This window comes from Garra rufa, chromosome 24 (genome assembly GCF_049309525.1).
Source record: "Garra rufa chromosome 24, GarRuf1.0, whole genome shotgun sequence".
In the NCBI taxonomy this organism is placed as follows: domain Eukaryota; kingdom Metazoa; phylum Chordata; class Actinopteri; order Cypriniformes; family Cyprinidae; genus Garra; species Garra rufa.
This window is the reverse complement of record NC_133384.1, coordinates 836,342-860,819: the sequence shown is the minus strand read 5'-3', so window position 1 is coordinate 860,819 and position 24,478 is coordinate 836,342. Positions and strand designations below refer to the sequence as shown.

At 37.5% G+C, this 24,478-nt stretch overlaps 1 protein-coding gene across 4 annotated transcripts in view; it reads right to left on the bottom strand.

Moving 5' to 3' along the window:
- mak (male germ cell-associated kinase) overlaps nucleotides 1–22,698 on the bottom strand; it is a 44,810-nt gene extending 22,112 nt beyond the window's left edge. For 2 of the 4 annotated variants that reach the window (XM_073830690.1, XM_073830692.1), the window contains exons 1-7: nucleotides 22,546–22,698; nucleotides 18,113–18,341; nucleotides 14,052–14,106; nucleotides 13,612–13,733; nucleotides 11,723–11,805; nucleotides 11,073–11,205; nucleotides 10,423–10,594 (exon numbers count right to left, since the gene is read on the bottom strand). In XM_073830690.1, coding sequence (XP_073686791.1) covers nucleotides 10,423–10,594; nucleotides 11,073–11,205; nucleotides 11,723–11,805; nucleotides 13,612–13,733; nucleotides 14,052–14,106; nucleotides 18,113–18,213 — 666 coding nt within the window. In that variant the 5' untranslated portion in view covers nucleotides 18,214–18,341; nucleotides 22,546–22,698. Of the gene's footprint in view, nucleotides 1–10,422; nucleotides 10,595–11,072; nucleotides 11,206–11,722; nucleotides 11,806–13,074; nucleotides 13,155–13,611; nucleotides 13,734–14,051; nucleotides 14,107–18,112; nucleotides 18,342–22,545 lie in introns of all 4 variants that reach the window. The other 2 variants (XM_073830691.1, XM_073830693.1) reach the window with 2 other exon arrangements.
- Nucleotides 22,699–24,478: the final 1,780 nt, after the last annotated feature.

Sequence of the window (24,478 nt, the reverse complement as noted above, 5' to 3'; positions counted from 1 at the left end):
TCAAAACCCTTTAGATTTCCCCATTACAATGACCGAATTGGAAGAAAAATTACGAGTCCTTGAGTCCAAGAAAGCCTGTGGTGTAGACAGCATCCTGAACGAGATGCTGAAACACACAGACCAAAGCTTCAGACTGGCCATGCTCAAACTGTTCAATGATGTTCTGTGTGTAGGGTTCTTCCCTGAGATCTGGAACAAGGGCCTCATCAGCCCCATCCACAAGAGCGGAGACAAACTAGACCCCAACAATTACCGAGGCATCTGTGTGAACAGTAACCTGGGGAAGGTTCTCTGCAGCATCTTAAATGCCAGACTTTTACACTTCCTTATGAAGCACAATGCCTTGAGTAAATCCCAAATTGGCTTTCTTCCAAAATGTCGCACATCCGATCACATCTTTACATTACAAACACTAATTGACAAATATGTACATCAAAACAAAGAACACATTTTTGCTTGTTTCATTGATTTCAAAAAAGCATTTGATTCAATCTGGCATGAAGGATTATACCTAAAGCTTATCGACAGTGGAGTAGGGGGGAAATTCTATGATTTGATCAAATCGATGTACACAGCCAGCCAATGCGCTGTTAAAATTGGAAACCAAAGAACCAAATTTTTCCCCCAGGGGCGCGGAGTGAGACAGGGATGCAGTTTAAGCCCCACCCTCTTCAACATCTACATCAATCAATTAGCCGACACGTTAGAACATGCTCCCTTTCAAGGTCTCACTCTCCACGACACAGAGATCAAGTGTCTTCTCTACGCAGACGACCTGGTCCTCCTGTCGCCCACTAAAGAGGGGCTTCAGGACAGCCTGGATCTGCTGGAGGATTACTGTCAGTCCTGGGCCCTGACCGTCAACCTCCAGAAAACTAGAGTTATGATGTTCCAGAAACGCTCCAGATCTCAGGGACCAACACACACATTCACACTCTCACACAGAACCATTGAGAGCACAAAAGCATACACTTACCTCGGCCTGAAAATAACTCCAACTGGTAACTTTACTTTGGCTGTGAATGAACTCAAAGAGAAAGCTCAAAGGGCTTTCTATGCCATAAAACGATCAATCAAAATTGACATCCCAATCCAAATTTGGCTCAAACTTTTCAAATCAATAATTGAACCAATTGTTCTATATGGCAGTGAAGTGTGGGGTCCTTCTATAAAATATGATTTTTTAAATTGGGAAAAACATCCGATTGAAACTCTACAATTAGATTTCTGTAAAAGAGTACTCAAAGTCCAAAGAAAAACACCAAACAACGGATGCAGGGCAGAATTAGGCCAATACCCTCTCCTCCTAAACATCCAAAAAAGAGCCATCAAATTCTGGAAACACCTGAAAACAAGCGACCCCAACACACACCATTACAGAGCCCTCACACATAGGGCTGTTCGATTCCGAAAATTTTGGAATCGATTCCGATTCCGATTCCTGGTTCTGGAATCGATTGGATTCGATTCCAGAATCGATTCCTCACTGTTGTTTCGATTCTTTTTCGATTCTTGTTTTTTAGATTGGAGGAAGCTAATTTCGCAATAAATGCAGGATGTAAAGGTCGTATAATGTTACCTTCTCATAATATGAAGCTTCTTTTGTAAAAAAAAAAAAAAAAAAAAAAGATATAAGAGCTATAATTTCGAAATAAATGCAGGATGATATAAGAGCTCGTGGTGTAGCTGTCAATCAGATGCGCTCTCGGCCACCGACGTGCTCTCTGCGTTTCCTTTCAGAGTTATCATTGGCTGATAGAAAGATTAAAAATAGCATTTATTTAAGATGTAAATAAGATCAAGACCCATTATGATCTATTCTGTCGTGCAGCGCTCAAAATTGTGGACATCATGAGCCAGTTCTCCCGTAAAATAACATCTGAATCGTTTTTTGAACTGGTTCATTTAAATGATCTATCCGAACGAATCTTTTCGTGGAAATGTATCAGACTATAATAACTATTAGCGAGCAAGAGGCAAATTAATGTGTGCTTCTCAAACTGAAGGCTGCATCCTTAAACTCAGACGAGTTTAGTAATGAGTCGTTTTTATTACGTTTATTTTCATCAATCGACGTTTGATGACTTGCAGCCGAAATATTCAGCCTTCATGGAATGCAGCCTTCCGTTTAAGAGGTAAGTTTTGTTGAGCTGAAAACGGCTCTGAATGAGGAGTCGATTCCACTTGAGAGGATCGATTCCAAACGTTGGAATCGATTCTCGATTCCCAATGCCTCGGAATCGAGGAATCGATTCTTTTTGGAATCGATTCCCAGCCCTACTCACACACCAAGAGCTGAGCGTAGCGAGGAGTCCCCTGTGCCAACTGGTGCTGAGACTGACTGAGCTCTCTCCTGCAGAGATCAGCTCACCTCAGCACACACACACACACTCACACACATTCGGCCTGCTCAAATTATCAACACAGAACAAGACAAGTACATCACCCATTGGAGGAACACCATTCAAAACCAACACAAACTGGAATGTTATTCGGCACTAAATCGAGAGTACACTGTTGCGAACTACCTGAGCACAGTGAGTGATGTGAAGCTCAGGAAAACCCTGACGATGTACAGACTCAGCGAGCACAGCCTGGCCATCGAGATGGGCCGGCGCAGACAGACCTGGCTCTCCCGGGAGGACAGACTCTGCACGCACTGCATTCTGGGAGTGCCGGAGACCGAACTGCACTTCCTCACAGAATGCCCAAAATATGAACATATCCGAGACCAATACTACCCCAAAATTAATAAAATATTTCCCCAATTTAACACCTGTAACCCAACCCAAAAACTCAGATTCATCCTTGGCGAAGAAGCCAAATGCTCCAATTTAGCAGCAAGATTTGTAGCATCTCTCCACATCCTGAGGGACGAGCAGAGCAGCAAACACCCAATAAACACACATTCACTCACAGCCTAACACACCCCATCACATACACACACACACACACACACACAGCCTAACCCATCCCATCACACCTACACACATATATAATGTTCAAGTTCAGTGTTTGTTTATTTTTATTTATTTCTTTGCCATTTTTTATATATATATATGATTTCTGAAATGTAATCCTACTTATTTTATTTATTAATCTTTGTTTACACTATTATTATTGCTTTATGTTATCTGTACTATTATTTTTGCAATAACTAGCCAAGATAATATAATACTATCTTTTTATTTAATTGAACTATTATTATAATTTTGTGTACTAAATGTTCTAAATCATTTTCTATGTTGTTGTGATGCTTTGGCAATACAAAATGTACTTTTTTGTCATGCCAATAAAGCTTTCTGAATTGAATTGAATTGAATTGAGAGAGAGAGAGAGAGAGAGAGAGAGAGAGAGAGAGAGAGTTACCGTGGTTACGATGGCAGTTGACAGCAAAAATATCAGCTCCTGATATCACCACTATTTTTGCCAGATAACGTATTTTTTTATGACCCAAATCATAATTAGATGATTGGACACTTATTTGTGAACAACAGAGGCAGAAGATTACTAAGGTAAGACCTCTAAAAAGATCATCAAAAAGATTTATCAACTAAAAACCACATACAAATTTGTGTCAGCAAGCTTACTGCTAGCCAAGCTAACATTCCGTGACAGTTATGTCAGTTAAGAACAACATGGGCCTATCTAAAGCAGAGGCATTTTTCAAAAATGAAGAGGAGCTAGAGATAATATATCCAGCAGAAGTTAAATCTACAAAAGACAAGAAAAAGATGAAAGAGATTATCCTGAGAGAGAACCCAGAGATACTGTTATCTGACTACAGTGGACCAGAAAACAACAGAGTCCGTTGTAACCTGCTCTTCTTTACTGAACACCCATCAACCTGGCACACCACCCTCTGCTCGACCATGACATGTAAGAGAAAAGGAGGAATCAGCAAAGGTAGACAACTCACTCTAGAAGGAGAGAACGACACAAAGTTGATTGTGAATCTTTATCACAATGGCACTGTTATGGTCCAGGGACCAGAAACCAGCCTTAATGAATTTCAGAAGAACTTTACTAACCTTAAACAGGAAGTTCAGAAGATTACGAAAGATCATGAAATTAAGAGCCAAACAGCAAAAGTGCCCTGCACCCCATCAGTTACCATCTCTGACCCCAGCTCAAGAACGCCTCAAACACACAGACACACCAGCACTCCTGTGTCTCCTAAGATAAAGGCTTTAAGAGACAACATCGCTGAACTGGAGCATGACTTCTTCCTTTTCAAAGAGGAAACTAGCAACAACCTTCATCAGCTCCTGAACCAGACCAGCCACCACAGTATGCAACAACTTCAACAGCTCTGCTCTGCAGTCAGACATCTGGAGGAGGACAATCAGGAGCTGAAACAGGAGCTGAGGAGGGTGAAAGAGGAACTGGCCAGAAGAGAACAACACAGCCACACACTCGAGAGACTGCTGGAAGAGACCAGAAACCAGCTACACACGATTCAACAGCAGCAGTGTGTCAGCACACAAACCCACATCAACCCCACAACCACAACTCAACATCAGAGATGTGTCAGTTCACAAACACACAACATCTCCACTACTGAATCATCCTCAAACTCGACTCAACAGCAGTGTGTCAACACACAATCTCAGAGCCCTTTCATCCCTGCAATCCGTCAGTCTCCTCAAGCCCACCAGAACTTTAGGAGGAAGGACAGCAGCATCAAGATTCATCCCCCAGCTACAACACCATCCTTGAGCAACGGAAGAGAACAGAAGAGAAAAGACAACATCGTCATCCTCTGCGACTCTAACGGCCATCACCTTGACCCTAGACAACTGTTTCCGGGGAGATCAGTGAAGAAGTTCTGGTGTCCCACCTCACACTCTGCTTTAAGACTGCTGCAAGATGGTGCATTGGGTGCCCCGTCACACATCATTCTTCACACTGGGACGAACGACCTTAGTACCAGAAAGGTGGATGTTACTAAAGCCCTGTCCAACGTGGTGAAAACAGCTAGCAGAATCTACCCCACAGCCAAAGTCATCATCTCTACCCTTCTACCTCGCAGAGACGTACCACAAAAGATCATAAACACAATCAACGCGGAGATAGCTAGAATCTGTGCTTCAATGATGAATGTCCACATAGCCGACCATCAGCGCATCACCCACAAGCATCTGTATGACCACATCCACATTCATCGAGAGGGCATGAGACTGTTTGCAAAAACCATCAAGGAAACAGCCCTGAAACCCCCTCAGAAGACACTTTCTGATCAGGAGGAGAGGGTAAGACAGTTTCCCGGCAGACAGTCAGACAGCTACGCCGCTGTAGTAGCAGGTAGAGGTAGAACAGACACCAGCGACCTTAACCAGATTAAAAACATGCTGAAGATGATATGTGACAACCTGTTAGCTTAACTACTTAAAGTGTGTCTGTAGTTTAATATTATAATTTCTTAATAACTTTTATTTGATGCATTTCTATTTGATTATTTCATATTTGACAAGTTGTAACACTGATTCACCCATGATATTTATTTATTTTATGTATAACCTCTATACTTAATTTCGAACTGATTATTTATATTTTAAAACACGATTTGGTCATGAATTTATACATTATTCTGGTAAATACAATACTCACCAATGACATCATTTAAAATAACATGTTATAATATTCAAGGGATGTTCTCTTCAGCTTTTGGAGAGAAAAGTACTAATCCTGATTTTGTTAATGCTGTACATAGTTCAGATATAATTATATTACTTGAGACATGGAGTCGTTTAGACTCCAAAACTTATACCCCTTCAAACTACAGAGAGCTACGTATTCCCTCAATTAAACAGCCTAATGTGAAAAACGGAAGAGATTCAGGAGGAATTATAGTTTGGTTCAAAGAACATCTGTGGCATTATATTCAGCCTATGAAAAAGGGAAAAACACATATTTGGATAAAACTTAAAAAAGAGATTTTGTGTTTAGATGAGGACCTGTACCTGTGTGCCACATATATCCCCCCATATGAGTCACCTTATTATAACAAAGACATCTTCTCAACCCTTCAATCAGAGATAAATTACTTTCAATCTATCGGTTCAGTTCTATTAATGGGAGATCTGAATGCCAGAACAGGGAAGGAAGTGGACTACATCAGCTCAGATGGAGACAAATATATAAATGGTTCATTTAATCATCAACACAAACTCTTTACTAAAACACGCCAGAATTATGATAACATAATTAACAGACATGGAAAACAAGTCCTGCAGCTCTGCAAAAGCCTGGGCCTATATATAGTTAATGGCAGAATAAAAGGTGACTCCCTGGGTCGATTTACATACTGCTCATATTTAGGCAGCAGCACAGTAGACTACGCCATCACAGATATAGACCAAAGTAAAATCAATTATTTCACTGTGATGCCACAGCTGCCATTTTCAGACCATAGCCACATAGTCCTCAGTCTCAACAGATCAGTGAATCATCTGCCCTCTTTAAAACAAAAAGTTAAACTATATCCACTCCCCCCCAAATTTAAATGGAGCAAAGACAGTCCTGCCCAGTATGAAGCTGCGCTCCACAGCACCCAAGTTGACAACATGATAAACTTATTTCTCCTGACTACATTTAGTGAAGAGAAGAGAAGTATCAGTTTAGCAACTGAACAGTTAACTCAAATCTTTTCTACAGTGGTCAGAAAAGCCCTCAGAAAAAGAAAAAAATTCAGATGCAAAGAATTGGCTAAAGATGTTTGGTTCGATAAAGAATGCCAAAAACTAAGAAAAGAATTACGATCATTATCAAATAAAAAACACAGAGACCCAGCAAACCAACAAATACGAGCCACATATCAACAAACCCTCAAAATATACAAGTCACTGCTAATACAGAAGAAAACTGATCACATAAAAATAAAAATAAACAAAATTGAGGAGGCAATCGATCAAAATTATTTTTGGGACCTATGGAAAAATTTAGAAAAATCCAAAGAGACCAAACACCTTCCCATCTATGACCCAAAAATCTGGACTCAACATTTTGGAAAACTCTATTCACTAAACGAACCAACCCCCACCCAAAAACATCTGACTTCCCAACTAAATAACCTGGAATACACTATTAAAGACAGGCTAAATCATTTAGACAAGCCCATAGAATTAACTGAGCTGACAGAGAAGATGAAATCCCTAAAAATGAAGAAATCAAGTGGCTTAGATGGAATATCTAATGAGATGCTGAAACACAGCAGCCCCAAACTGACAGTTGCTGTCCTAAAATTATTCAACCTTTTATTAAAATCTGGACACTTTCCTGAGATCTGGAAAGAGAACCTGATTACCCCAATTTTTAAACAAGGAGATAAGTATGACCCAAATAATTATAGAGGCATTACAGTGAGCAGTAACCTCGGAAAACTATTCTGTTCGATCATTAATGACAGATTAATTCAGTTCATCCAAGAACACAAAATTTTAAACAATTGTCAAATTGGATTTATGCCTAAACAGAGAACTTCAAATCACGTTTACACACTCCACACACTTATACAAAAATATGTTCACCAAACAAAACAAGGGAAAATATTTGGCTGCTTCATTGATTTTAAAAAAGCCTTCGATTCGGTATGGCATAATGGACTTTTTCTAAAACTAATTCAAAGCGGAATAGGAGGAAAGACATATGACATCATAAAAGACATATACAACGGAAACAAATGCTGTGTCAAAATCAGTGACAAACGGACTGATTATTTCAGTCAGACCAAAGGAGTCCGTCAAGGCTGCAACCTGAGCCCGACTCTATTTAATATCTACATAAATGAATTGGCATCAAAACTCGAAAAGTCCTCTAATCCTGGCCTGACCCTAGAGGGCAAAGAAATCAAATGCCTCCTGTACGCCGATGATCTTCTGCTCTTGTCACCTCATGAAGAGGGGCTACATGAAAGCCTCTCAATTTTAGAAAATTACAGTAGAGACTGGGCCTTACCAATAAACATGGAGAAATCCAAAATAATGATCTTTCAGAAAAAGCCTCGCCTTACTGACAAAAAGTATAGTTTCACAATCGGGGGAACACTTATTAATCATGTCACATGTTATAATTATTTGGGTCTCACAATCTCAGCTTCGGGTAAATTGGATCTGGCAATAAAACATCTGACCGATAAGGCACGTAGGGCTTATTACACAATTAGAAAATCACTATTCAAATTCAACCCACCCATTAAATTGTGGCTGAAAATCTTTGACAGCATCATCAAACCCATTCTTCTGTATGGCTGTGAAATCTGGGCCCCCAAATTTAAACTAAACTATGATTCTTGGGATAAAAACCCCACTGAAATTTTCCACCTCGAGTTCTGCAAGAACATCCTGGGACTCCACAGAAACGCCCCTAATCTCGGCTGCAGGGCAGAATTGGGCAGATTCCCCCTCCTAGCAGAAATCCAGAAGAGAACAGCGAAGTTCTGGTTCCATCTGTCTGACACACTGACAGACGGCTACCATCACTGTGCTCTTACTTACAGGGCAGGACACCCAGAGAGTGACCCCATGCAATATTTAGTGGAAAAACACCAACTAAATTCAACAATTCAGTTTAGACATGCAAAAGTTAAAGAAATTGGTAGATTAACCCAGGAAGAATATATCCATGATTGGCAAATCAAAATAGCACAAATTAACAAATTAAAGTACTTCTCCAGATTAAAGACTGGTTATCAATTGGCACCTTACTTGACCAAAATTAAAGATTATCATCAGAGAAAGCTCCTGACAAAGTATCGTCTAAGTGAGCATAGTCTATATGTAGAGACGGGTCGACACAAGCAGAGCTGGAGAGCCAGAGAGCTAAGACTGTGTTCTCACTGCACAGATGGACTTATAGAGGATGAGCTGCATTTCCTTACGGAGTGCAGCAAATATAAAAACATCAGAGACGCCTATTTTACCAAAATAGCTCAAATTGTGCCTGATTTCCAACAAGTAAGCCACATAGACAAACTCGGTTATATCTTGGGAGAGAAAGACAAGTGTATCCATTTAGCAGCGCAGTATGTTTCCTCCTGCCACATTATGAGGGACAAAGGCTGAACCCCCCTTTTCCTTATCACTGCTCTCTGTAGATATTTACATGATATTTGCTATTGTTTTTGTTTTCTTTTTTATGCATTTATTTATTTATTTATGTATTTATTGTTGTTGTTCACTGTTTATTGCTTTGGCAACATTGTACTATTATACAGTCATGCCAATAAAGCTCAATTGAATTGAATTGAATTGAGAGAGAGAGAGAGAGAGAGATTTTGAGAGAGAGAGAGAGAGAGAGAGAGAGAGAGATTTTGAGAGAGAGAGAGAGAGAGAGAGAGAGAGAGAGATTTTGAGAGAGAGAGAGAGAGAGAGAGAGAGAGAGAGAGAGAGAGAGAGAGAGATGTGTGAACTGTCTGCGAACCACCACAGTGCGGACACAGTCTGCTCAGATCCAGAGAAACGATAGCACGAAGCAAATCATATGCGCAAGTCAGCGCAGACCATAAAACGTATAGGACCCATTTGAATTCTACACAGAATTTATAGTGATATGGATGATTTTGTGGCTGTCATAGGCTGTCAAATGCGGCTTTCCTGAGCTCAAGCTGTGATATAAACAAAACACTATTGGCTATTTAAAAAAGATTGAAATTGAAATTGAAATTACGTCAATACATAGAACAAAGCTATTGTAAAAATGTAAACTCCTGTGCTTTTTAGGACTTATTTTGAGATGCATTTTCCACTCCTAAAAGACAACATTTACCTCTCTCACTGTATAATCAGGCAAAGGATGAAGTCAGGTAATACAAAGACACAGCCATTACTTCTTACAAGGGGAACACTCATGTAGTGGAAGGAGCAGTCTGTTTTCCTATTACTATCAAACTTGGAAAGATGTATCCTCTGCATTTCTGGTACAAAGGGAGCAGTAGAGAAGGTGTTCTCCACTGCTGGAGAACATTAAGCATGTTCAAAAAAACCTTAAAAAACCTTAATCTTGTAAATTGATTTCAGCATAATGTCATGAACTGAATTTGTTTGGTGCACATTCCCACACTTGAAACCAAAATGTTAATATTAGAAGTTAAATGTGTAGTGTTTGAGAAAACACTTATGCTTTAATTTTGTTACAGTTAATGGTTTCATGGTATATGTTTTAAGTAATGTTTAGTCCATGGGCCTTATGTCACACTTCAGCATCTGAGAATATTTTACACTATAGTAATTGTGGCATTAACTTTAAAAGAAGGAAGAGCTTATCCAAGTACAAAAAAAATTATAATAATAATAATAATAATTCCTAATTGATCGATATCTTGACAGAGGTCAGTTTCTACAGGCCCAAAATCTTATGCTAACCTTAAATTGTTGACCACTCAAGATTTCCTGATGGTTTGTTCATCTTTACATTTGATCATACCTTCTTTACTGTACCAAGAACCTGGCAGATCTTGAAGATCTCATCCACCTCACTGTTTCCAGGAAACAGAGGTCGAAGAGTGTAGAGTTCAGCCATGATGCAGCCTACCGCCCAGATGTCTATTGGTGAGCTATACACTGGTGACCTTAATAACACCTCTGGAGCTCGATACCTGAGCACAAACACATAAGACAGAACTTTGAAATGCTCACATTTCAGCCAGTAAAGAAAACCATGGCCAGCATGGACACTAGCACATCCACTAATTGTTCTTAAAGTATCAAAGCTGATCAATATATAACACACAATAAAAATTGATCATATATATATATATATATATATATATATATATATATATATATATATATATAGTAAAAATTAACTCACTTTACATATTACTACTACTACTACTATGTGTTTCTTCTACTAGAAGATAAAGGGCAGATTTGTATTACAAAATGATATAATGCTCTCTGCCCTCTCCTAATATTATGGGCAAGTCTCAATACACAATTTTCTTAGTTCCACAATAGAAGAATATTTTTAGTTTTGCTGGTTTATTTTGTTGTGCATTTGTCAGGTTGTGAAATTTCACACTTTTTTACAAAAAAAAAAAAAAAAAAGTCGAGTGACTCTTTTTATACTCTTACCATCGTGTTGAGACGTAGTCTGTATAAGGAGGCCGAGAGCGGATCTCTCGAGCCAGTCCAAAGTCAGCAATTTTCACCAGCTCAGGACCCATACATAGCAAATTTTCTGGTTTCATATCCCGGTGAAAAAATCCTACAGGATCACGCCAAAGAGATATTAATGTCAAAATGGCCATTAGAATGCCTCTATTGCTTCCACCCAATGCACATGCAGAGACATGGAGCCTATATAACACCATTAAATCTTAATTAACTAATAAGTTTTGTTTGTAACAAATACCACAATATACTATAGTTCTATTTTTTTCTTCAAAAAATATTTCCTTATCTTAAGATAAAACTTTTCAGTGAGTGGGACAAATTCTGAATGCACTATTAATGTTTTACACATTTGACCAGTTTCTCACAAAATACATATATTTTTAATTAATTAATTAATTTTTATTTGAAAATGGGATTTTATAAGACACCTTGTCTGATGGACTATAAATGGACTATTTCCCACCTTGACTGTGGGTGTAAAATAACTTTAATAAACATGTTACATAATACTACTATAAATGTAATTAGGAACTAATTAAACTTCATAAAGGTGTTATGAAGCTCCATAACGCATTAGAGAAGAACAAATGAAAGAAAGGAAATCTTACCATGCTTGTGCACAAATGCCAAACCAGAGAGAACTTGAAACATGATGTTCCTTATTTCATTCTCAGTAAACATCTTATTTTCCCTGATGTCAGAGAATTTCACACACAAGAGACACAGAAGAAAGAAGAAAAGAGAAACAGAGAAAGAGGATAAGAAAAGAACAACCCCGCAAGTATTTTACCCACAAGATGTGTAAGACTCAGTGGTTTTCTGTTTGGTTACAGCTCTTAAAGTACTGCAAGTAAGGAAAGTGCGGCAGAAGAAGTATTAGCTTCTTCAAAGGGATCGCATCATGGAAAAACAAATTGGCTTTATTTTTAGAGGTTATTGTACCATGAAAGCATACTCCAACTTGCAAAACTCAAAACACATAGTACAATTTTTTTTTTCCCCAAAAGAAAAACAAACAAATAGTCGCAAAAGCCAAAATATTGAATGTATAATTACTGTGTAATATGGTGTCCAAATCTCAGTTGAGTAGGAGTAATTTTATAATAGTGGATTACTTGATAAATATACAACCATGACATTTAATAATGTGGCTCTTATTAATTTTTTTATTTCTTTTCCCATTTCTGGATAGAAGCACCTGCTTGTCCTCATATCCTTCTAATAAATATCAATAGTAAGGCTAATTCACACTCCACCAACAGCACCGACCAACAGCAACAATCACCAGATTAAAGTATGTCACTTCTCAAGATATTCCATGACCCAATGAATGGTGACTGAAACAAGCACCGATCAACAAGAGATGCACACCAACAATGTAACACTGATCTGACAAAACCCGCCAAAGGTGTCCATTGCCGCTGATCAGCATTTGTAGGTGCAAGGTAAACTAGCCTTTAGAAAGGAGTAACTGAAATTTGATTTTAATAAGATCCTGATCATTTTTGTTTGATCCTAACTGTTAAATAACTGACTGATGGGGCAAATTAAAACTATACTGAAAGCAACAGTGCAACTACAAAAAAGTGCTGTTACTCATTTTACATGGCAAAAAGTTAGATTACATAAGGCCCTGACATTATCAGTAAACTTCAGAGTGAAAAATATTTTAATAAACATGATATGACCCCTTTAACTGCTTATAATACAATGAGTCTGAAGGGAAGTCATGGGCATATCAGGTTTTATGGGATTTAGTTGTACACTTTTGCAGCAGCTGAGATACTCACACATCCTGTCACCATAGAGATAAAAGAACAACTGAGTCTTCAGCAGAAACAGTCCCAAGATTCAGTCTGTATAGTAGCTCTTCAGACATCTGATACTGGACTGAACTGAGACCCTTCAGACTCAGTTGTTCTAGTTTGTTGGACACAAATATGATGGCTCTGTGACCTACCATGCTTATGAATAAATAATAGCCCCTGCAATATTTGAAAGCTTATATTCCTGACGACTGACTCTGGGAACAATTTGGTTCTGGAGACAGAGAATTAGCACAGCTGTCAAAAAAAAGTGTCGTTCATCAAGCACAACCGTTTGACACCCACTTCAAAATGTTTTGACCAAGGTAAAGTTTGACTTCAAGGGACAATTAGAAATGGGAAAAATGGTAATCATATTATCATTAACTCACAGTCAAAGCGTTCCAAATTTGTATGAGTTTCTTTTTTGTAGTTAATCAAACAGTTTCTGGTCACTATTGGCTTCCGTATTATTTTTTGCCAGAAACTACTTAGTTACCCACATTCTTTAAAATAACTTATTTTATGTTCAACAAAAGAAAGAAACTTGAAGATTTGGAACAACTTGAGGGTGAGTAAATGGTGACAGAATTTTCATTTTTGGCTGATCTAATTCTTTCATTTGTATATCAAAGGGATCATGAGCACTTAATAATTGGAAATAGCAGATGGAATATGGAATCTCTTCATACCTGTCTTTCATGAGCTGATAGAGGTTTTCCTTCATGTATTCAAAGACAAAGTACAAATGATCATTCTCTCGTATCACCTCCTTTAACTTCACCACATTAGCATGATTCAGTTTCTTCAGAGACTGCAACAGGGAAATAAAAATTACCAACAGAAACACTATGAATCCCCACATTTTACAATTGTGCCTGTGTCCGTTTACACCATGTCTTAACCAGCTGTGACAATATTTTACATTCAAAACATTAAATTTCTGCAACATCATGGCTGATCTGGCAGGTACTGATTATGTGATTATGACTTGTCACGGCTAGTGTGGACAAACTGCTTGTCACATTGTGTCTGGTTAGGGCACAGTGTAAATTCTAAATGTCAACAATTAAACATTTTTTATTTTTTAAGTGATTAATGAAGGCTCCATATGTGTCCTCTGAGATCATACCTTGACCTCTCTCAGATTCATGCACTCCTCCCATGAGTAGAACTTCCTCTTCATTCTGTGAGAAACACAATGACCGATATATCTCCATGGATTCATTAACAACAAACTTCTCAGGTAAATCAGTCAATCATCAGAATGTACCACCCCACTATTATTAGAACAATGCTAATATTAATATTGCTTACATAGTCAATTTTAATATAGCACTCACAATTTATCAGTGTACTACAATGAACACAATATGAGTGCCATAACTTAAAAATGTTCACAGAAGTCTCCATGTGGCATTTGTGTAGTAAAATGTTCCTGTTTATTATTAAGTACTGTTTTATGGTGCAAATGAAAATTTCTAAATACATCTCTTGACGGTGTTCATTTTGTGGAAAAAAAAGGTAACAGTTTCTATGAAACCCGTATTTATAATACATTGTAAGCGTATTCTTAAGCATTCTAAAAAAAAATGTATGATATGTTCTATCATCTCATAAATTATAATACATTATAATACATATAATACATACATTATAATACTTATGTATTTGAGGTTATAACTTTTAAAAGTATGATTATTTATAACACACAATGAACATCATATTAAATCTACTTGATTTATAATGGACTATATCAAATTTATTTTTTACATTTCATTAGATTTTATTTTGATGGTCCCTTTGGTATATTGACTATAAGCAACTTTGCAACTACATGTCAACTAACACTCCTTCGAGTATTAGTAGATTTAGGTTAAGGTTAGGTAGAAGGTTCATGTACTTGCAAAGTTACTTATAATCAGGGGAACCATTAAAATAAAGGGTTAGCATATATTTAGCAGACATCCTACTAATACTCCAATGACTGCTAGTTGACACGTAGTTGCAGAGTTACTTATCAACAGCTGTCTAAAGGGTACCATCAAAATAATCAAACTGATATTACAATAAAAATAGTGCAAAGCAAATGTGTCATAGTATATGACATTCATCTGATCTAATACCTGATCTTATGGCTGTTTGAGAATAATGATTATTATTATTACTTATAAGTGGTCTTTGTCTGCTTTAAGTAAAGTAACATGGCAAGATATCAGACTTATAATACGTAATAACTATGAGAAGTATAATCCATGGTAACTTAGGTGGATGCAATGTGTTCATTGTGTGTTATAAATCATCATACTCCTAAAAGCTATAACCACACATAAGTAAATATTATAATACATTAAAACTGTTCTTATGAATACTCATGAGATGATATAACATATTATAAGGTTTTTATAATGCATTATGCATTCATTATAATGCCTTATGAATACCCTTATAATATATTATAAATACAGGCTTCATAGAAAGTGTAACCAAAAAATACTTTTAAATAAGTCTTAGATTTTAGTTCTTACACTGAAGTTTTTTAATCATTCTTCGAGCAGCCCTTGTCTTTGTTTCTACATTTACATTTAATCATTTAGCAGACACTTTTTTCCAAAGTGACTTTCAAATGAGGACAATAGAAGCAATCAAACCAACAAAAGAGCAACAATATGTGCTAAATCCTGTAAGAACCTGGATAGTCTAACGCAGTACATATATCACTTTTTTTATAATAAATAGGGATGCACCGAAATGAAAATTCTTGGCCGAAACCTTAAAAGAGGAAACAAAGGCCGAAAACCGAAACACCGAAAGAATTATGCCAATTATTAGTACCATTGCATTTATGGCTATGACTGTGTACTAATTTTACTAAAATCAAGGCATTGCAATTGCATAATTTAATATTAAAGTTTCAAAGAATAAATCAGTTATATTAATTTAAACAATTATTATCAATCAAGTATTATATTACTTAAATAACATATACATATAGTTTACTGCCTTTGTTTAAATTGTTTAAATTTTTATAACACATTATCTTGTGGATCCATCAGTTCACATTTACAACTCTACGTGTTTCTCTTCCAGCAAGAGGCGCTGTCAGAATGGTAAACAAAGCAGCGCAGCAAATAACTTTGAAACATGCAGCGCTCATATTTATTCAATGGACAGCCTTTTGAAGTTTCATTAAATTAAGAGCTTTAAGTTTTTCAAAAAACAACCCTTACACAATAGTAGGGGACTAAATTAATATCAGCATATGAAGTATAATCGTCTCTCATTGTCTCTGAGAGAATGCATGTCAGATGCTGATAGCACTGTCAGTTTTTACTTTCACTTTAGCATATTGCGCAGTTTTCACGTTGCTTGTGTGAGATCCATTGGCTCACCTCCACGGTTTAAAACATAAATATTTATAAAAAATACAGTATATAGAAAAGACATATCTTTAAAATATTGTGACGTAACACCAACGTAAAGCCATTGTTTTTCACACACTGAAAGCCACATCTGTCTGAGCAATGCGCCGATCTCTGCTCTCATCACTGGCTGCACGCACGACTGCAGACACACCCCCCCTTGAAATTTCGGCATTACAAGTTTTGCAAATCGCTATCCGTGGGTTTCTCTGATATACTGAAATACGTCCATACCGCAGACGTGTTGCTTCAGACAAGTACGTGCAGGCTGCGGTTTCTGTTTGTGTCAACATACTGTTTCGGCTGTGTTGTTTCCGTGATAAAAGTCTTCTCTAAAATTTTCGGTGGCCGAATATTCGGTGCATCCCTAAAATAAATTAAACAAAAACATAGATAGAATACAAATAGAATAGAGAGAGCTAGTGTTAGTGGTTATTAAGTTATTTTTTTTTGTAAGTAGTACAAAATTATTTATTTTGTAAGTTTTTTGTAAGAAAACAAGTAGATACAATGAGTACAATGTTTATTTGTATGTTTTTGCAAGAATCTAAAGAAAGACAAAAAAGCTGAGTATCATTGTAATAACAGCTCTCCAGCAGCTGATATACAAGGACTCGATGAGACCTGAGCGAGGTCCACATGGAATTATGTAAGAGAGAGCTTTATCTCCACTTTCACTGCTTTCGCCGTCACACAGCTATCAATTTGCATAGTGTCTGCCTGTTCCTGCATAGTTACTACACCTAAGAACGGCATTTATAATTTACACCACCAGCCCCCATTCACTGAGCAGACGCATCTTGGATGAACATGCATTTAAGTGAATCCCATAGGAAAGTATGTATGAAGAAGGCTTGTTAAAAAAAAACTCATGTAATATAATATAATATAATGTATAGTTACATACTGGAACTGGTCTGTACAGATGCTGTTTTGGTTTAGGGTTTGAGTAATACTAAGATGATCTTAGGGTAGAACATATAAATTCAAGAGGCGGATTAATATTAAGCACTTCAGGAGGACAAGCACAGTTACAGTAAACCATACCACAGACATAGTTTTCATTACTAAACAGAGTAATAGTCTTCTCTGTCTGAAAGGCAATCAGTTTCTCTCTCTTTAGAATAGGTGCATGCCTAAATTGCATACTCTTAAAGTTGATCCCTTTTTTTGCAGAATTTGAAAAAAGGATTTTCAATGAGAAAAAAAATTAAGTTTGCCATTTGGAATTTATTGGATGTCAGGAAGTGGAATTTATACTGATGTGTCAGTCAGAATAAAAATGGGTTTAACGTTTTAGTGGTAAAGGAAGTTATTACATTTTGCTAAAGTTTCACATTTTATTTTGAATGAATGCAATAGTGAATGTGTTATAAGTTAATGTAGTCAATTTTGATGTCATGTTGACACTAAATACAACACATTCAGCATAATCTAAAATGCCATACTCTAGTGGAATTTTGAGGGCAACACAGATGTATCCTTCAGTACCTATGATATCCAACAACTCTGTGCATGCAGTTTTGTGTTTGATGAAGTAGCAATTAATCTCCTTTTTTTTTTTTAAAGACTACATGTTTATTTTAACTGACAAGCATTTTAAAGCATATACATATTTGTGCACTATCAACAGAGATTATTCTGCCTTGGAACCCAATGTTTCTTTAAAAGGTGTCTACAGAAAAAGTCAAAGTGACTATTAAGGCCCTGATGGGCTGAGGAGCAAAACAGATCCCTTTGGTTTTGGACACAGCTTAATTGTTTGACACACCTCTTGATGGCCACTAGCTCTCCAGACTCATTGCTTTTCCCCATTAGAACACTGCCGTAGGTCCCATCACCCAGCTGCCTGAGGGTTGTGTAACGGTTCATCTTCACTCTCACTCAGAGAAACAGTACTCTGACGGATTTTCTCCTCTCAGATCACCTGATCATATCTGTCCTGTAGATGAGCTTAAGAGAAGTCAAGCAGTCAATGCCACTCCATCCCACTGTTGGCACTGAAAACAAATACAGAAAATGGAACAATTTAATGTTTACTTTGTCTACTGAGTACTGTATCATGTTGCTTAAATCTAATTTAACTTTTCATTAATCCATGCTTCAAAATATTACTAATGGCAAATTAATTTGAAGATCTAGTATTCATGCAATTACTTAGAAAATACATGTGCACACAGTTCACATAGTTTAGTTATTAATTTATTAATTCCCATATTGTACACATTTCTGGAGGTTTATTTTAGTTGTTGATGTCCTTAAGAATATATATTTGCGGTACAAGTGCCAAAATCCATCTCAATATATTTTTACAGCTCCTTTTATAGGAGCTCTGTCAAAAACAGGTCGATTTTGGCCCATCTAATTAATATTCATTAGCCTCTCTTCTGATTGGCCTGTTGTTTCCTGAGTGACGCACAGCCAGGCCAACCACAGTTAACTACGGTCATGTATGCCTTAGCCGAGCCCAGAGCCATAGAGAGAGCCTAGCCTGCTGATACTCAACAGGATATTTCAGAATGATCATTAATGTTTTTTCTTTTTCAAACACCGAATGCAGTAAGCTACATAACTGTTGCTTTAGTAAAGCCCCTTTCACAATGCGCGCTGATTCTGGAAAATTACGGGAACGAGCGCTGTGTGAACAAAAGCCAGAACCATAGTGATGATGCACGTTATCATGTGACTCTTCACAACGAAAAAATATGTGCAAAGTGGAATGAAGCGGCGATCGGGCAGAGCCAGCTCCTCACTATCAGCACTGAAGCACAGTTTGTTTAGTGAAACATATGCATCGCATTACATCTCACATCCAAACGTCACATGTCTTTATGGGTTGTGTGTAAAGCACGCACAGATTCCGGAAAACAACTGTGAATGAACCAAATCAAACAACTCCGGAACAAATCATGGGACACATTATCCGTGTATTTACCGGAATCGCTGTGTGAAAGAGGCTGAAGTTGACGTGCCAGTGGTCTCTTATATTCACGTTGTTCTGAAGCCTGTGCAATGATGTAGTTTCGACATCTATCGACTGAATAGGGTTTTCTCGACTTGTTTTCATGTTGTTGTTGCTTAGCAATGTTATGGACACGATATTGTCTGGGTTTGACAAAAGGAGGGTGGGACGTGATTGGTGCTCGGGGTGGTGACTGAAGGCGATGACTGAGTAGATCGGACGTCACATCTTTGCGGAAGTCACAGTGGCTCGTGAAAATGAACAGCTACTTTAAGCAGGCTGTGTGCAGTTTACTGTGGATTGACTGTTTTGAAACTCAAATGGTAGTTACATAGCCCCTAGACCTCAGTTATCATGAAAAAAGCCAGGAAATTTCGATTTTGACAATATGGGACCTTTAAGGACAAATAATGTTTTCCATGAAAGTCTCCATGAAGATAAAAAAGTTGTTACTAACTTTACTACAAATAGGGTCAATTTTGATTTCATTCCAAATTTAAAAGCGATACTAGTGTATAAAGCAACGTAACTGGTCCTATAAAGTCCTTTAACTGGTAATGACTTATTTTAAGCGTTTATTATTTGGTAATCTTTTTGTCTTTTATTATACACTCCATGTAATGTATCGATTAATATAAGATCATAAAAGCTTCATGAGTAGTTAAATGCAGTACACCATGTCACACCACTGGACAACTATCCATGCAGTCAATAAATTAGATCTCTAAAAGTAAATACTATACATCAAAATCAAACATTTAAAAATATGTTTTCTGTGAGTGCAGTAAACCTTCTCAGTTTTTTTCTCAGTTTTCAGACTTCGACTAGTTATTTGAGAAATGTTATCTCATGTGTTCCTGCATTATTGCTGCATGGGACTAGCCTAGAATCTAGACGTGCCCCTAGCGGCAGCAAATTACATTTGCTTCTAAGGTCAGTCTAGTTACTCTCAATTCACTTAAATTTCCGAAAAATCCAAGATGTACCGGGCCAATCACGAGTCGGTGGGCGGGCTTAACATGATGACGTCTGACCTGCGTCCATAAGTTCAGTCAGACAGGAATTCCTGGTTCCGTGAATTAAGCGTGGAAAACTGAACAGCATTTATATATTTTTTTACTTTTGATACACAGCCACGTCCATGTGTCCTGAGCAGGAGCTCGTTAACGTTACATCTGAACGCGCTGTGGTGTAGAATACGCAAACACCGGAAGCGATCCGTGGCGTGTATACGACACTCATTGTTTACACAGCACAAGAGATTGTGGATATAGCGGCTATACAAAATGGTAATTACTTGCGCTTATCCTGGTTGTTCAAACCCATTTAAAGCTGAAAAAGATTACGTTTGCTTGCGCAAACTCATCCTGGACTTTTTTTTTTTTTACATATTTCCCCTTTCGGTGTTTGCGTATACTACATCAAAGCGCGTTCACATGTGACGAGTCGAATCATAGATATGTTAAACTCGTGCTCATGACAGATGGACGTGGGTGTGTATCAAAGTTAAAAAGAAAATTATATAAATACTGTTCATTTTCTTGCAAAAACCGATCGTTTCGTGTCTTAGGACATCAATGTATCGTCACGAGCCGCAGGGTGTAATTTGGATTTGTCTGTGCATGTTTTTGTTTACTTTTAAAGGTTTAGTGCCCATCTATGTCTATTATTTAGCTGACAGACTGCACAGTGCACTGATTTTTGTTAAAAATCTTCGTCGCTCTGACTACGTCACCTGACCGACTAAGTCTCTGATTGGTTGTAGCGCTATCCTATTGCGTGGCGAGGAGTTTGAAAGACAACCGTTTATCCCACCCCTCCGGTTGAGCCCTGTCTATGGAGAGTGCCCAGACCCTACATTTATGTGGGTCTGGCTTGCCAGGCTAGCATGGGACAGCACACTATAACAACTGAACACATACGTGTCCATGATTCAATTGTTGATCCTGTAAAACTACATGGTTCTGTTAGCAGGATAGGGGATCATGTTAAACATTTATTTTTTAGTGTAGACTGCAGTCTTAAGGGGCAAATTAGTCAGTCGGGCTACAAGATGCCAGTGAGATATCTATAAAATCTTGCATCATGGTCATGCTTTTTCGATTAGCTCTCCATCCATTAAACAGCAGCCAATGGGATTTACAGGCCAATCAAACTGCACCCGTTTGATTTTTGTTGTCAAGTAATGAGCAATGACAAATAACTGCACATAGGAGACTGATGCTGATATCACTTACTTTGTTCTGCAATGACAAATATAGTATAAAATTAAAAATAAACTGCCAAAATCAAAAGAGACGATGACATGGAACATTAAGCCTATGTTAGGACCATTGAGATTTATTTAGTTAGTTATATAGTTAGTTGGTTAGTAATTAGCATGGTTCTAAATAGATTAAATAAACTGTTCTGAATACACTGTAGACACGTGTGTGTGTGTGTGTGTGTGTGTGTGTGTGTGTGTGTGTGTGTGTGTGTGTGTGTGTGTAACTACAGTAATGCAAACTGTGGGTAAAATATGTTCAATCATCTTGAAAACAATGTCACAATGCTTAACGGTTCTAAAAAACCAAAAACAGGCTTCGGTTTCTTTACACAAAACAAAATAGCTTCTTGCTCTTCACATAAAATGTAAAAAGACTTTTTAACCAGCACAGGGAAACAGTTTAGGTTCAAGCTAAAGATTTTGTCACATCATTCAATTCATTCCATTCTGCCAGAAATACCTATAAGCTGCACACAGAAAACACACAGCTAATACCACAATCCCAATACATATAACGTTATGCACAAATACATGACGCCAAACGTAAAAGGCGTTCCGTATGGGAAACAGAGTAAAAGGTTCACAAAATAGATCTCTGTCAGTAATCTGGTTTAAGAAGCATTAGTGGATCTACAGAGGACACATGGTGTTAAGATGCACCTCAAGGTCATTTAATAAGCTGAACACGTGTGAATTAACATGGGGCAGAAATTCAACCTAAAAACAAAATGTTAATATAAACACAAATGTTCCGAGACAGCATTTAAATATTAACCTTACCAGCATAAACGTCAACCCTCAGAGCTATTTATTAGTATTGCAACATAAAGACATTTAATAAGCCATTAGAGTTGCGTCATTTATTATTATTCACTATTAATAACCTGAAATGTGTTTTCATTTGACTCTTTGGGTTGACTCTAAATGTTATGCTCATTTACATGATCTTCCGCACAGTTTTGCTCCTTACACTCACCCGTTGTGATGACACTCCTCCCTGTTAGTCGTTGCCTGTTTGTGTAGATATGACAAATGTGTTTAAGAGAGATACTACGTAAGTTTATCTCTCTTTTAAAGAGGTGTGATCCATCCTCACCGTGGCAACCGACACTCTCGACGGCTAACAACACACAACCAAGCGGAAGTCTGGATTCACGTGGATGCGCAAAGGTTCATGGGGCTTGTTGTTAAATTTTTTAACCCCTTCTTCGTCTTCTTCTTCTTCTTCGTCTTTTTTAATGGCGGGTGGCAACCGGCATTTAAGGTGCATATCCGCCACCTACTGTGCTGGAGTGTGGGCCAGAAATGTAAGCATCTAATCACGGTATGACTCAAAAAAAAAAAAAAAAAAAAAAAAAACTTTACTTTACCTTCTTCCTACCTTTATAATTACTTTACCAATCAATTAAATCCTTTTCATTAAACCAGTTTCTCTTAAAAAGTTAAACAACTCTCCCATTATCTGCTCTCCGATTTTAAAAAGATTTTTAAGGCTCAACATGTTTTCTCCAAACTTCAGTACTTCCTCTTTTAATTTTATCCTTTGTTTTTCATATTTGACACATTCACTAATCACATGTTCCGCTGATTCCTCTCCCCTTCCACAATCACACATACCTGAAGGGTGCTTTTTAAATAAATACATAGTTTTATTTAATCCAGTATGTCCTAATCTCAACCTCGAAATAATGCTACTTTCTCTAGCACATCGACCTGTAGGTTTCCTTTTCCCCACTTCTTGCATAATATTGTATAAATGCCGCCCTTTCTTTCCTTCATCCCATTGTCTCTGCCATGTCTTCATAACATTTTCCTTTATTTTAACTTTAACTTCAGCTTTACTTACTGCCACTTTTGTAATTCTGTCAAGTTTCAAAGCTTGCTTAGCCAACATATCTGCTGTTTCATTTCCTTCAATCCCCCTATGAGCTGGAATCCACATAAATCTGACCGCTGCATTAATATGCTGCAGTCTGTATACAGTCTCATATATTTCGTACACAATATCAAGTCTGTTATTAGATGATACCGACTGAAGAGACATTAATGATGATAGGCTATCAGAGCAAATTAAAACCTTGGCAATTTTGTTTTGTTCCACCCACTGTAATACCCTTAAAATAGCTAACATTTCCACAGTAAATACTGTCAGATGATCAGAGGTTCTTTCCTTAACATTTACCTTTAGTTCTGGAATAGTGAATGCAAAACCGGTAAAACCACTCTTAAGATCTTTTGAGCCATCCGTAAATGCAGCTATAAATGAATTATATATAGACCTTATTCTATCCTCCACCTTTTCAACCCAGTTTCCTTTCCCATTAAGTCTTTTTATTTCTCCTTGAATATAGAAGTCTATAATTAGTGGTGAAAACAACCAAGGCGGCGTCCTTGAACAAGGAACAGTAGGACTGAACTTACTCTCCTGCAATTTCATTTCAATTGCTATTTTACTAGATGCCCAAGCAAAGCATTCTGTCTTAGCCTTCCCACTTTCCCAACAAGGGGTAAGACACTTAACTGTAGGATGCCATCTTTCATTATGACCTTTTAGATTGGCCCAATAATTCATCATCAGTTGCTCAAATCTTAAGCTTAATGGTAGCTCACCCACCTCCACTTGCAATGCGCAAGCCGGTGAGGACCTTATTGCTCCACAACAAATTCGCAGTGCTTGATTTTGTATACTTTCCAGCTTCTTTAGTGTTGTTTTCGACGCAGATCTAAACACTATACTTCCATATTCCATCACTGGTCTTATTAAAGCCACATACACCCCTCTTAAGGCTCCTTTACTAGAACCCCACTCTATCCCAGTTAAGCACCTCATTATATTTAAAATCTTCTTACACTTTTCCTCTACTTTCCTTACCTGCTCTGTCCAAGTTAGTTTAGAGTCAAATGTTACC